The following is a 13,317-nucleotide window of genomic DNA, read 5'->3' on the forward strand; positions in this document are numbered from 1 at the left end:
ACTCTCGGTCTCTCTCGCTCTTTCTATTTCCATATGCCTGCCTATTCTCGGTCTTGTGATGCGCTTCTCGGGTAGGTACACGTGACGAGAAATTATCGTATCACCAGGGGATGCACTGCTAAATTTCCCAAACGATCAAAATTTTATCGCTGATGTAAATTTTATGTTTGAAGGTTACCCTAGTTTGATTAATTTGTGGAAAATTTCGCTGAAATTTCACTCTCGAAGCTCGATTAAATCACCACGAAGTACGACAGCATCCATTAGAACTTGTGTAATTGCGAGATGATTAATCCATCAAGGTCTTTGTGGACCAAACGGTAGAAAAGTGATTAATACTTTAGGGTTTATTAACATTTCAAGTGGACGTCAACGCGCCTCTGTTAAGATAATTTAACTCACGGTACCTCAGTCGAGCGCCGAGTCTTGAACTTGGGCATATATGAATCTTGAAAGCTTAAATCCCCTCGATGTCGAAATTTTTCAAAAAATTCCCAAAATATTGATCAGCTGTTCGCGCTATGGAAGTAATTTTTTTCAAGTCCTCGATCTAATAGAATGTGTAAATATCTGCCCGTATCAATATACCTATACCGGCCAAGTCAATAGTAAAGGACACATGGTAAGAAATTTTACAAGATAACGGCTCCTCCTAACAAGGTCGAAACCAAATTATTCAGTTTTAATGATAGCGGATCTTTTTTTTTTTGTTGCTCATTTTTCTGTTCTATTAATAAAACTTGATGAAAACATGTGAGATTTTTTTACGTATTTTGAGTGATCGGTGTGACTTTTTTTCTCGTTTTCCCCCCTCGATGAAATGATTCGTCGTCCCAATGAGTTCATCGGTGCCAACAATTTTGGCGTATTTAATTTATATGCATTCTTTTGGCAACGTGCTGGCGTTAATTTTGCATTTTCTCGAACACGCCCTCGAAATTTTTTTTAGATTTATATTTCATACGAGGCAAGATGTTTTTCTGTAAATTTCCGAGATGCATTTCGAATTGTTTTTTTTTGCATACTTACAGGTGGTTGATATAAATTCTTTTATCTTTCTGAAAGATCAATAAACGTTGAATTTTTCATATTTCCTCTGGTTAGATTTCGAAATGAGAACATGTTATTTATTTTGATTTTTTTTAGCTGACCTAAGTCCAGTCATTAATTTTAGAACTGATCGAATGAAATTTTTCAAATGAAAATGATCCTTTGACGCTGAACTATTAGATGAATTTTAGTAGTCCAAAACCTGAACTAGTGCCGATTTTTTCGGTTGAATCATAAAAACCTGATTACCCTTCGAGTATCACCCTGTCAAAAAAATTGAGCTTTCCGGTCAAAAGGTTGAGGATCCTATGGAGGTATAAACTTTCCAAAATGACGCGGAAATTGCATAGTTCGGTGAAAACACAAAGTTGTAGGTTAGGTACCTATACTTGCAGTAATCACTCTGAAAATGTTCACAAAATTATATTAAGAAAGCTTTTGCGAAATGCCAAAAAATGTGATTGACCAACTAAAATTCTGAAATTCTTCCATTCTTGGTACATTCTATCTGCACTAATATTTGAAAAATGTTAAGATTTCTTAAACTTTTAACTTTCGCCACAGAGGTTTACAATTGACCTAAAAATTTTAAATTTTTTCAAGTATGTCTTGTCGGAGTCATTTAGCTATAATTTTTTCTTAGGCTGCGTCTAATTTCAAATTTTCTAAAAACAAAAGGATAAAGAAAAAACGACCCCCTCCTACTGACTGTAAACTAATTTTAAAGCCCACCTTCGACACTAGTGAGAAAAAGTGTAAGCCTATAGAGTATTTTGGGCCTGAATTTTTCTAAACAAAAAAAAGTAGGAACAAAAACTAAAAATATGCTACTGGGTTGCTGAAACTCTAGGAATTTTTTATTTAATTCATCCTCATCACCCTCCCCCCCCCCCCCACAGAAAAAAAGTACCTACTTATCTTTGGAGCTTTGGACTGGAAATTCTCTAAATATCTAAAATTTAAATTTCATTTGAATTTCCATCGAAATTTAAGAACTACCTACACTGTTTCAGTGTCCCCCTCAATTTTCAAGATATGCAGCATGTTCATTCGAGTTATCGCTCTTTGAAATCTTGAAAGCCACAGTTTCAACTTTCAGTTACGAAAAAAACGTTTACAAAAAAATTGTACAAAATCCAGGGATGATCCTTCATGTGACCTACAGTATGTCCGATTTATGACGCAACCCTGAGGTTAAACGTCTGTGTGCGCGAGCCTGCTCAGGGTGGTAGAGGCAACATTTCTGAATGTAGGTACAGCATGTTTTGTCAGTTTTATGCAGTTGCATGATTTCTGAGAGGAGCGTCTTATTTGAAAACAGATTTGCAAAAATGCGGGGGGCTCACATTTTTTCATTACCACGGCAGTTATTCAATCCTGAGCAGTACCTACAGACTGATTCTTGTAAAAAGACGATTGAGGGGTTCCGAGGGAAGTATTCAAACCATACGGCGCTGAATAAACCCGGTATTGAGGGCTATTTTCTGAATGTTAATGAAAGAATTTTCGGAAAATCGCAAATTTCAAAGAAAATACTCAAAAAAAAAGTTTGAGAATCTATAGAAGTGCGAGTTGACTTGCAAACAGCAGGTTGGTGATCGTCATCAACATTTATTACGATAAGATGTATTTTTTAAAAATATTTTGTTTCGCATAACCAATTGATTTGCGTCATAAATGGGACATACTGTATCATCCCTGCAAGTTTGAAAACTTCGGTTGCGAATTGCAAAGAACAAATATTTATGACGAGAACATGATAATTTCATTTATGTACTTTGGAGTGGATCGTCCCGAAAAAAATCGGCGGATTTTGACCAAATGCAGCAGAGACCTTCATTTCGAGTTTAAAGTTACTCTGAAATTTTTTTAGCTCGGGGGGGGGGGCATTTTCGAAAAAATTGTGGTTTTTTCGTTTCTGTCGATACCCAACCTGTTTTGAGATAATGGCCCAGTCCCAAATGAAAGTATTTGAGATTCTGTGTAGATCTATGCTATGGCAGTCAAAATCCCAGACCACTTTTAGGGCCGTGATTTGAATTTTTTTCTTTATAGCAGAAATATTGAAAAGCATAATTCCTGGAAGTGTGAAAATATTTTGGAACGCAGTAGTGCCAATGTTTTTGTCAGTTCTGCCAGCTTGAAAAAATCGAAAAAAATTGTAAGTTTTTAGTTTCTTTCTCGTTTTTTTTTTGTTTTGAAATTGGTGACAATGAACATTAAATTGGCTCTACTGCGTTCCAAAATATTTCCCCAGTTTCATGAACAATATTTTTCAATAATTTTGCTAAATTAATGCGAAATGTTTACGAAGAAAAAATTTTAAAAACGCGAATTTATGCAAAAATACCTAAGCGATTTGCAAATTTTCAACCGCTCAGTAGAACCCTAAAAGTGCAGGTCTTGGGTTCTCAAATAGGTACTTGGTACTTTCATTCGAGACTGGGGTATTTCTCCCAAAATAGGTTGAATGTCGACAGGAGCTAGAAACTCACAATTTTTTCGAAAATGTTCCCTCTTTTTGAGAGCTTATTTTTTCTTCCCAGAGGAAACTGCGGTGTTGAAATTTTTTCTGAGTAACATTCAACTCAAAATGAAGCTCTCTGCTGAATTTGGTCACAACCCGTCAACTTTTTTTTTGCGATTCACCCTAGTGTAGGTAGGTACGTCTTAGTTAGACTTACTATAGGTAGGAATCAGAAAATGTTACCAGCTAGTTTTTAGACCTTATGAACTATCTTCTATAAAATAGTATGTAATTTTAGAACTCCTACCAATCATGTTCCGGATAACTTCCAAAAGAAGTGATCAATTTTGAATCAATTTTTGAAAACTTGAATCGTGTGCCTAGAAATTTTTATAGGAAAAACGCACATGAGTTAGCTCCATGGGTATGTACATATTTTTGATGTAAAGAATTACATATATAGGTACCTACCTACACAATCCTCGTAGTACAAGATAGAAAAAAATGATGATGGGGAAAGAGGATATTAAATTATAGACACCTTAAAATTTCTAAAAAAATTCACATTTGCGTTTTTAAATGCACGTGCACTGGAGCTTTGAAAAAGTTCTAAACATTGGTTGAAAGAGCATCGTAGGCCTACCTATTTGCATTTTCGAAGCTTAATAATCTCACGTCACGTTTCCATCAAAACATGAATTGCGATCATTTGAATTGACCAAATATTGCTGCATTTTATCTAGTTAATTTTTTTAAAGCCAAAATACATATGTACAATTAACATGCACAGTCGACTAATTGTTTTTTCGTACGTTTCAACATCATTATCGAGCGTCGAAATGCGATAAATATAAAAATGAGCTAAATACTGGCCAACTCTTTAGACATTGGTAAAGGAAATGGAATGCAGTACTGAGCCATTAAAAATTACTCGTATTTATTACTTACTAGTTTTTTTTTTTTCATTTCTCTTTTTTTAACCTTATACACTCCCTTTTAGCAATTTTATTTCCTCGTATGGCGCTCGTTCATTAAAGTCTGCAGTTGTTTAAAATTAACTATTTGGTGAACTTGATGTGACGTCACTTTTCTCCATCTGTCTCGTATGTACATTACATACACACAACGTACAGATGATCGACGCAAAAATATTGCTAATAATGTACTTTCCATTTTATTACGAGCCGGGTGTTTCGGTATTTGGTGCATTACTGGTAGCCAATCGCTGGCTATTATCGAACTGTGTGTGTTGATTTGCCCCTGACAGCTTTGTTGGCTCGCTCGAGTAAGAGAAATTAGACTTTTTAAAGGTGATTAGTGATAAGCAAAATATAGGAAGTAGGAGTAAAAGACTATGTATGTGTCGATATATGTATAATTACTCGTACGTATGCATAGTCGTGTGCTTGCAGAAAAACTGTGTAGGTGGAGAAAATAACGAGACGGTGAATTAGAAAAGAAATTTTTTCCCATGGTATCTTCTTATATGAGCACCTATTACCAATTTGTCCGCATGTATGTAGTTGAAGAGTCAAAATGTCAATTAGGCATCAACATTTTTTTGAATTCAAATTTTTAAAAAAAATGATTGTTGGCTCATAAGTATGTATTGATAGATAAATATTATTTTTATTTTATTACCTATTACTCGAGCTCCTCTTGAAGGGGCTACTTCCAAAGTGGGCACTAAAAATTAAAAAATTAAAATTCGAGAAATGAATTTTAAAATAATTTTAAGGGGCAAATGAAAAAGGTCTTCTATCAAAATAACTTTTAAAGACATCACTAACGGTTGAACTTATTCTAAAAATTACAAGATTTCAGTCAGTTTTTTAGTATTTGAATTTTTTTGGCTTTTTTTCATAAATTCCTATGTGACTTTCGGAGACGAACGAAAAAAGTTCTGCTATAAATTGGTCTGTCTTGAAAATTAAAAAATGTGACCCATCTAAAAATTTGAAGCTAGGAAGCTCCTTCATTTTTCATAGTGATTATTTTATCACAGCACCTTTTTTTAAATTAGTTTTCAAAAACAGTATCGGAATCATCAGTTACTGCCCCTTCAATTCTATTAGCAAGCAAATGACACGAGAAGCCAAAGTGAAGAACATAGTTTTATTCCAATCAACAGTGATCATTTCTGACCATCCTCACGTAAGCGAAAACATCATCGACCATGAGATGAATAAAGAAAAAGAAATCTGCAAAAGTCCTTCAAAAGTAAGATTGAAATGCATTGTTGATCAACAAGTATAAAACAGTTATATTTAAAAAAACAAGTTTCTAAAAAAAGAACAAAAATTTCCGCGGAACGAAAATTTAATACAAGTTGTGTTATATATATAGCGAGGGCGTAAAACTATCCATTGTTGTTGAAATCTGCAAATCTTGTCGCCTTGTTGTGAATGGCGCATTGGAGATATAATCTCCGCGATGGAACTGGTGTATATCAAACAAAACCGCATTTTCGATCAATTTAAGATTATATAAAAATATCCGAGCACTTTCTACATGTGCAAAAAAAAACTACACACAGATGTAAACCACATCAATGAACATAAAGAAGACAAAGCACGCCGAATGGAAACTTAATAAAAGAACAAAGGAAACGTGAAAGATGCAATTTCGAAAGAAAACAATCTCATATACCAGTCAATGTCCGCTTGAATGGTTATAATTTTTGGAATATACACGTATAAAGAGAGAAAGAAGCACATCTCGTTGAACGGGAAATGTAAATACACAAATAAAAATAAATAAATAAATAAATAAAAAAAAGCGCAAAAAATACAGAGAGAACCGGGCGATGCAGAAAAAGAAAAACTATTGTTTTATTAAAAAATTGGTTTCTTATATGATTGTAAATTCGGAGAAAACATGGTAATATATTAAACAAAGGTCAGGTAATTTTAAACGTATTGTATTTAAATGCGATACGAATTATTTATAGTTTTATCGAATTGCTACTATTTCTTCAGTTCGGTGTTTGGTTAAATTCTTATTAAAATCTTTTCTAGACACTGTACATTGAATTCAGCTTATATATACGATTCGCTTGTCTAGTTTTAACTTGAAGAAAAAAATTCTCCATTCTAATACAAATTCAATGGCGCCGCGTTTTCGCAACAGTTGTCTTCACATTGTCTTCAAAATTCACTATGTAGCGGAATTAGCCGCTTAGACGAACAATAACAGGGTTCCACAGCTTCTTATAATGTTGCAACTTTACTAAAACACGTTCTATTTGAATTGATTTAATACGAGGTTGTACTTTTCTCTGCGGTTCTTTCCATTTAATGGTCTTTTTTTTTTTTGGATCTGATTTTTGCATTTTTTGACATACTTACCTATAGGTACTTAACTACCTACCATGATTTTGGGATATAAGGAGGGGGGTGTAAGCTGGAAGAGAAATGTGCTGATTCAAAAATCTGATCAACTTGCACTCGAGAGAAAATGAACTAATTTTTTAAAAGTGTTCCCATCGATGGTGAAATTTTGAAAATCTTGAATTATTTTAAATCATATAATTCAATACCTTTTAAATACATTTTCTGTCAATGAAAAAAAAAAGCTAACAAACAAACAAACAGAACTCATGAGTCCTACGCTTCAAGTGTAAGGACAAATATTTTTGGACCTTGGTGGTCCCAGTTCATAGGAACTATGGAGTATACTCCGAAGTTTTGAGACTCTGAGCTCTTGAGGTATGGGACCATAGCCTCCCAAAACAAAAAATGTTAACTGGTGATTTTTCTCATTAGTGATAGGAACTGTGCTTACTTCAAATTGGTAATACAGAAATGCTCATGAGAAATTATTACAAATTAATGCATAATATATGTACTTTTTAACACATTTTCTGTTTACCGAAAATAATGTTTTAATGTGCTAAGTAGATGCCTGCATGGGTGAAATTCCTGGGACAATTAAAAATTTGTAAAAATTACTGCTTAATTAGAGCAATGGCGGTAATATGACATTTTTTTCAACAAAAAAAATGTATCAGAATTTTATTTATTTTTCATGTTTTTTTTTTTTTTTTTTCAATTGCAGTGCTTGGAATTTTTTTAAAAGCCCAAGCTAAAATGTCACACTTTTACCTAGGTAAAAATAGCACTTTTTAAAAATTTCATTTTAAAATTTTCAACACCTAATTTTAGCTGACGAAAATTTTTTGAAAAATACTTTGTGCATTTTTGTCTTAAACACTTCCATTTTTTACGATTTTTCGGTGAATGAGGAAAAAGATAGAATCAACAATAAAAACTGATTAATTCGACATTTCCGCAAATGTTCCCTCTTGATTATTACTAAAAAACTGTCATTTCTACAAATTCACACCAAAGCAGTGAGCTCTGCAAAAATGTTTTCCTGGGCCTCAAAACCATTACCTATCCGCCACTGCCAAAAACTGAAACAAATGTAAATTTTGATTTTGAAACAATTTTCACCATTTTTTTGAAAAATCGACCATTTTGAATCAAACCTTTTAGCAAAACAGGACCAACTTTTGCCACTTTTTTTTCGATTTTCAATGCACATGTTTCATCCAATTTTCGTTCAATCGAGAATCGATTTTTTAAAAAAATCCATTTGTAAGAAGATGTTGGATCTCGGTCGAGGATGTAATACAGGGTGTCCTATAACGAATGACCCGTCTTCAAATACGATTCTTTTAAATGGATATGCTACTAAATTGATATCAGGTAATGGTGGTTGCATCAATCAGACTACAGGAACACAAGACGATGAAACTTCATTTTTTTAAACGCATTTCCTGCAGAAATTTTCCAAAAAACTTCAAAATTGATTTCTGAGAAATAAGTAGGAAAAAGAAGTTGGTGACTTACAGGTTTTGTGGGCTTACATTACTCAAAATGCGAAACGCTCCAAACTTCATGATTGCTGAAGGGATGAAGGGAAATTTTCATTTCCAATACAAAATAGAAAGATGATCCACTATGTATTTTCCAACAAGTTTTCTACAAATGTTGTGCTGTATGGTCCTACCTGATTAGCGATCTCATTCACATGAAAAAATTCTAGACAGAATTTGTTATTCGAATTATCGCGAGTTGCCAAAACGCTACTTTCTGTCTCTATTTATCATACATACTCGTATGTATAGGTTTTAAATGCCTCAAGAAATTCAATCCCTTCAATTCTCAGGCTAGACAAACGTAAATACTTGTACTCAAGAATGATCATCTATAACTCATCTGTTCGAAAGAAAGTCATTCGTTATGAGACGCCCTGTACTGTTTGCTGATTTTTCAAAAAAAATGTAAGTTTGAGCAGATAGAAAACTCGACAGAAATAAAATTCAAAGCAACTCTGAGTCAGGAAGGAGATGAGGCATTGTTTTGATTTTGATTTTGAACCAGAGTCTATCACCTTCCCCCCCCCCTTGGGTAACTGAATGTGGAGTGGTTTTCTTACCTTCTTGAAATTGGACAGAAGGGTCATCTGCGACTTTTTAAAATTCATTTTCCCATTCATTCACTGCACTGGTGACCCAAAGTAGTAGATCTTCCTCGAATATCAAACCAACTCGGTAAATCGTGTAGGTAATAGATTTTAAAAGAGATGACATTTTCGTAATTTATGAAAATACCAAGTTCATCGTTTCATTTAACTCCCATACAAATCACGTACGCAAAGTGTAAGCCGACTCCTGCGTCCTTCGTTAAATTCGAAAATGTGCAACTATTTCTATGTCATTCAGTTTCACATACACGTACGTAACTAAAGTACAGTCGAGTTCGATACATACGATAAAAATCGAAGAATTAATAATAGCTTTCGACAACTGTACACGATTGTGTGTGCATGGCCGTATTCTTTGTTTTTACTTTTTATGCAGCTATTTTTAACATTTTAATAATTTATGAGCTTGAATATTGTTCGAAAGAGCGAAGCTTTCAGCACATATAGCTGTTTATCAATGATTCTGAATGTTTGGCGTAATAAGATTATCGAACTGATTTCGCATTAAAATATTTAATTCAAAAGGAAACTGATAAAAATTTAATAATACCATGTCAAATGATGGTACACACCTACGCTTACGCACACCTACCTAATCATTATTCTTTCACAGGCACCTATCACGAAAGCAAAAATTCCCAATTTGTCAAAAAATTAAACTGCAATATTGCAATTAACAACTTTCTCGTGAAGGTTAAAGGGTGCAACGTTGAAAAAAAAATTAACTTTGCTGTAATAGGTATGACACGTGATCCGGAGCATAAACGTTTTAAATTCGCGTAATTACCTATGGCGAGTTTTGAAAGTTTGGAAAAGTAATTTTTTTTTCAGCGTTACACATTTTGTATATTTTACTCTTTTTTTTGCATATATAACTAGTACATACGTATTATAATCAATTTTCCTTTCGGTAATTATTGTATTATTATTAAGCGTGCACGCGAGAAATCGTGAATTTCTTAATTTTTTTTACTAGGTCACTTATCGTGTTCCCTTTTTAAACTTTTTTTCGACGTTTTTTTTTCACAGATATCGAAGTCAGAAGAAACGTTCACGCCAGTTACAATTAATGCAGCTTAATCGTTTCCCTAACAAGTTTAGGGTTGCTTGGTAACAAGTGATTGAGAAGGAACCTAGGTGATTATTTTATGTGGTAATGTATTTCTAATTATTACAAAATTACTGGGTACCTAGCAGTTTTTTTTCGGTAACAAAAAAATAAGAAGAAGAAGAAGAAGAAGAAAGTGGAACGTGGCGAATTACTGAACGAAGGAGGGCTGATAGGATAGGCGTAGCCCATCTGAAGGACAAAGGAAAAAGTTGATAGGTACCACAAATTTTGCATTTTGGTTGCCTACATGCTGTACCTACGAGTACTACGTTACCAAAGTTCATTCCTTCTTCAAATTTTTGAGTTCTGGAGTAACCTTCGTGAGAATTTTGAATCCACTTCCTTCCAAGGATTTTTTGTTAAATTTTAAATTCCATGTTCAGCTTAGTTGGTCTTCACCATGCTTTTCGTGTATATTTTTTGGAACAATGGCCTTAAATAAGTTAGGAACAATAATGTTTCATTCCTTTGATCACAAATCTGTGTATATTGGCCCCGGTTCATTATCTGATCAATGATTCAATTTGAATGAATATGAATGCCAACATTTCCTCGATCTTTGATGATCTAGTTATCTATTCGAATTTCAGAAGGACTGGCAATATTTAAATTATTACTTTCCCTCTGTTCCGTTCCATGCAGAATGTACTTGCAGATGAAATTTTTTTTTGCATACGCTGATTAACATCTTTACATTTTGTAGTACAATGATTAATGATGTAAGTAGTATAAGTAGCCTGCTAGGTACTATTTCCAGGTGACGGAATGGCAGCGGTTTTACTGAAGTGCACATGTCATTAATGCAGCTGTGCTTCGAGTTAGATCGTGATAAAATCACCAATAGATGCATTTTTTATTTAAATCGAGCGTGAAACCCTCGTTATTTAATTTGCATGCATTTTGGCAGTGTTTTACGAGCGCATCTAGTAATAGCGATGTTTAAACGAGCATTTAAAAAGAGAAGAAAAAATTTATGCCACGAGAATATCATTATTGTGCATCTTAATATTTGCTAATGTTGCATGTTAATCTACGTCATAGAATTGTTACGTATTTCGCAGATACGTTAGCTTTTCTCATCAACGTCAGTATCTTGACAGAAGTAACTAATTTTCTGTCCTAGCGTTATGGATTTCAAGGTCGCAATTATTCCGAGCGTGTTACTTTAAAATTCGTGAATTTTTATTACCGACTGTTTTACATTCGATTTTGTTGCCCTAAGTGTTAGGAAATATCGACTTTTTACTCGTTTTGTATTTCAAAGTTTATGTGACTGGTGTCATGAGAACATAACTTTATGTTACGATTTCCGGTCAGCTTGGTCGTTGGTGTTGAAAAGTTGAATTTTAGGCGCACGGAAATGTGACATTTGTGGAGAAATATTACTTACGTAATTTATTGTATTTAGTAACTAGAAATAAAAATTAAAAAAAAATTAATTTAACAAAGTATTTATAAATTATAATTAGTATCAATATGTAGAAAAATATCAGTCAACTTGGCGATACAATATTTTGAGTATTTTAAAATCACAGTTGATTACTCTGTACGATGACGTGGGCGAAACGGAAAATTTAAATTTTCACTATTACTTTACCAATATTCTCCCGATTTGCTAATTTTTTCATTGCTTCAGCGATCTATGAATAATAAAAAATAAAAAATAAATTTTTGAAAACAATCGTTTTTTCAACTCGGTGACTCATGTGTACGGGTAAAGATTTACCTCGGGAAACGAATATATGGAATCAATACGTGGCCTAATCACACCGGATTTACATAGATCGAATATATGATCCATAGTTTGTCGTACTTTTTCCGGTTTAGCTTCCATTAAATTTGTCAAATGCAAACCAGCAACGACAGCATTGTTTGTTATCAAATCGCTCACCGAAATGTTCTTCGTTTGCCACCATAATTTCAATAATTTTACAATGCTAAATTTTTCCTCTCCGGTAACTATATGATTCACACCTGAAGAAAAGAAAATGGTGAATGAAGAATTAAAAATTTATTTTCTATTTAGAGTAATAATATGTTTACATACACATACCTATTACGATCAATTTTCCCAGTGGCTCTAGCAAAGCTTGGCTATTGGCAATATTTGATCCACCTACGGTATCGATAATCACGTCGAATTTTTTTGATTTCAAAACAGAATGATTTTGCAATTCTTCCAGGTAATTTTGGGACGGTATTAAAAATTCTACTCCATTATTCTCAACTTCGGAAAATTTTGAAGGCGATGCAGTGCCAACAATACAGACTTTTCCCACACTACGAGCTAATTGAGTGGCTGCCCATCCAACTCCGCCTAAATTTTAAAAAATAGTGTAATATTGAATGCGTATTTTGATTAAAAGAAATTATAATCTTGATTCACGAATCAAGAATCTATATATTTTCATACAAACCTCCACAAGAATGTATCAACACATTTTGACCTTGCTTAAGATTCCCAATATCGAATAAGCAAAAATACGCAGTAAGGTAATTGGCAGATAAACAGACAGCAATTTCATCTTGAACATGGTCAGGTACAGCGAAACAGTTCTTCTCATTTACTACGACCACCTCTCGGTATAAACCTCCGTTACCATTGTAACATAAAACACGTTGCCCCACCTGAAACAGGTGATTCTTGAAATGAGTACTAGGAAGATTTTTCAACTAGTATCTAGTTGACGTTACTTACTTCAAAAGATACGACTTTATTGCCAACTTTGTTTATAATTCCCATGCATTCTAACCCGGGAACATGTGGTAATTTAATGTTCTGAATGAGACCTTGTCTTACGTATAAATCAGCAAAATTTACTCCGCAGTATTTCACTTTGACTTCGATGTCATTCTCGCCGCAATCAGAGGACTTCAAAGGAAGTTTTGTAAACTGTAATTTTAAAAGTATTAGAGTATTTCGAATTTTATTAGTTTTTTTCTGTCAAATTATTTGACGAATGTACGTGTGAGGTGATTTCTTGAACTTCAACGTACCTTTATTTTGTCGAAACCTCCAAACTGTGAAATAGTTACAGCATCTACCAATCTGTCATCTTCATTCATTTTGTATTTTTTATATTTAAATATGATAATTTATTCTCGAAAATAATATGAATTTAAGAACATAAAGGAAATTATTCAATTACCGGTTGTTATCAATTTCAAAACAAAAACACTGAAATTGTGATAAGATTCG

The 13,317-nt window shown here is 33.5% G+C and overlaps 1 protein-coding gene across 1 annotated transcript; it reads right to left on the bottom strand.

The window, feature by feature from the left end:
- Positions 1-11,553: 11,553 nt before the first annotated feature.
- Positions 11,554-13,314, bottom strand: LOC135835832 (synaptic vesicle membrane protein VAT-1 homolog). The gene is made up of 6 exons (XM_065350265.1): positions 13,116-13,314; positions 12,817-13,011; positions 12,536-12,746; positions 12,172-12,435; positions 11,845-12,092; positions 11,554-11,758 (listed from the first exon to the last, which is right to left on the bottom strand). Exons 1-6 carry the CDS (start codon positions 13,182-13,184, stop codon positions 11,693-11,695), a joined length of 1,053 nt encoding a protein of 350 aa, XP_065206337.1. The 5' UTR covers positions 13,185-13,314; the 3' UTR covers positions 11,554-11,692.
- Between the last annotated feature and the right edge of the window lie 3 nt (positions 13,315-13,317).

Source organism: Planococcus citri, chromosome 2, assembly GCF_950023065.1.
Source record: "Planococcus citri chromosome 2, ihPlaCitr1.1, whole genome shotgun sequence".
Taxonomy (NCBI): Eukaryota; Metazoa; Arthropoda; class Insecta; order Hemiptera; family Pseudococcidae; genus Planococcus; species Planococcus citri.

Bases quoted from the DNA above. Each gene is read 5' to 3' on its own strand.
- LOC135835832 (XM_065350265.1), bottom strand. From the start codon at position 13,184: ATGAATGAAGATGACAGATTGGTAGATGCTGTAACTATTTCACAGTTT. The intron at 13,012-13,115 runs GTACGTTGAAGT...TTAAAATTACAG, and splicing joins GAGGTTTCGACAAAATAAAG to TTTACAAAACTTCCTTTGAA. The intron at 12,436-12,535 runs GTTTGTATGAAA...TTTAAAATTTAG, and splicing joins GTTGATACATTCTTGTGGAG to GCGGAGTTGGATGGGCAGCC.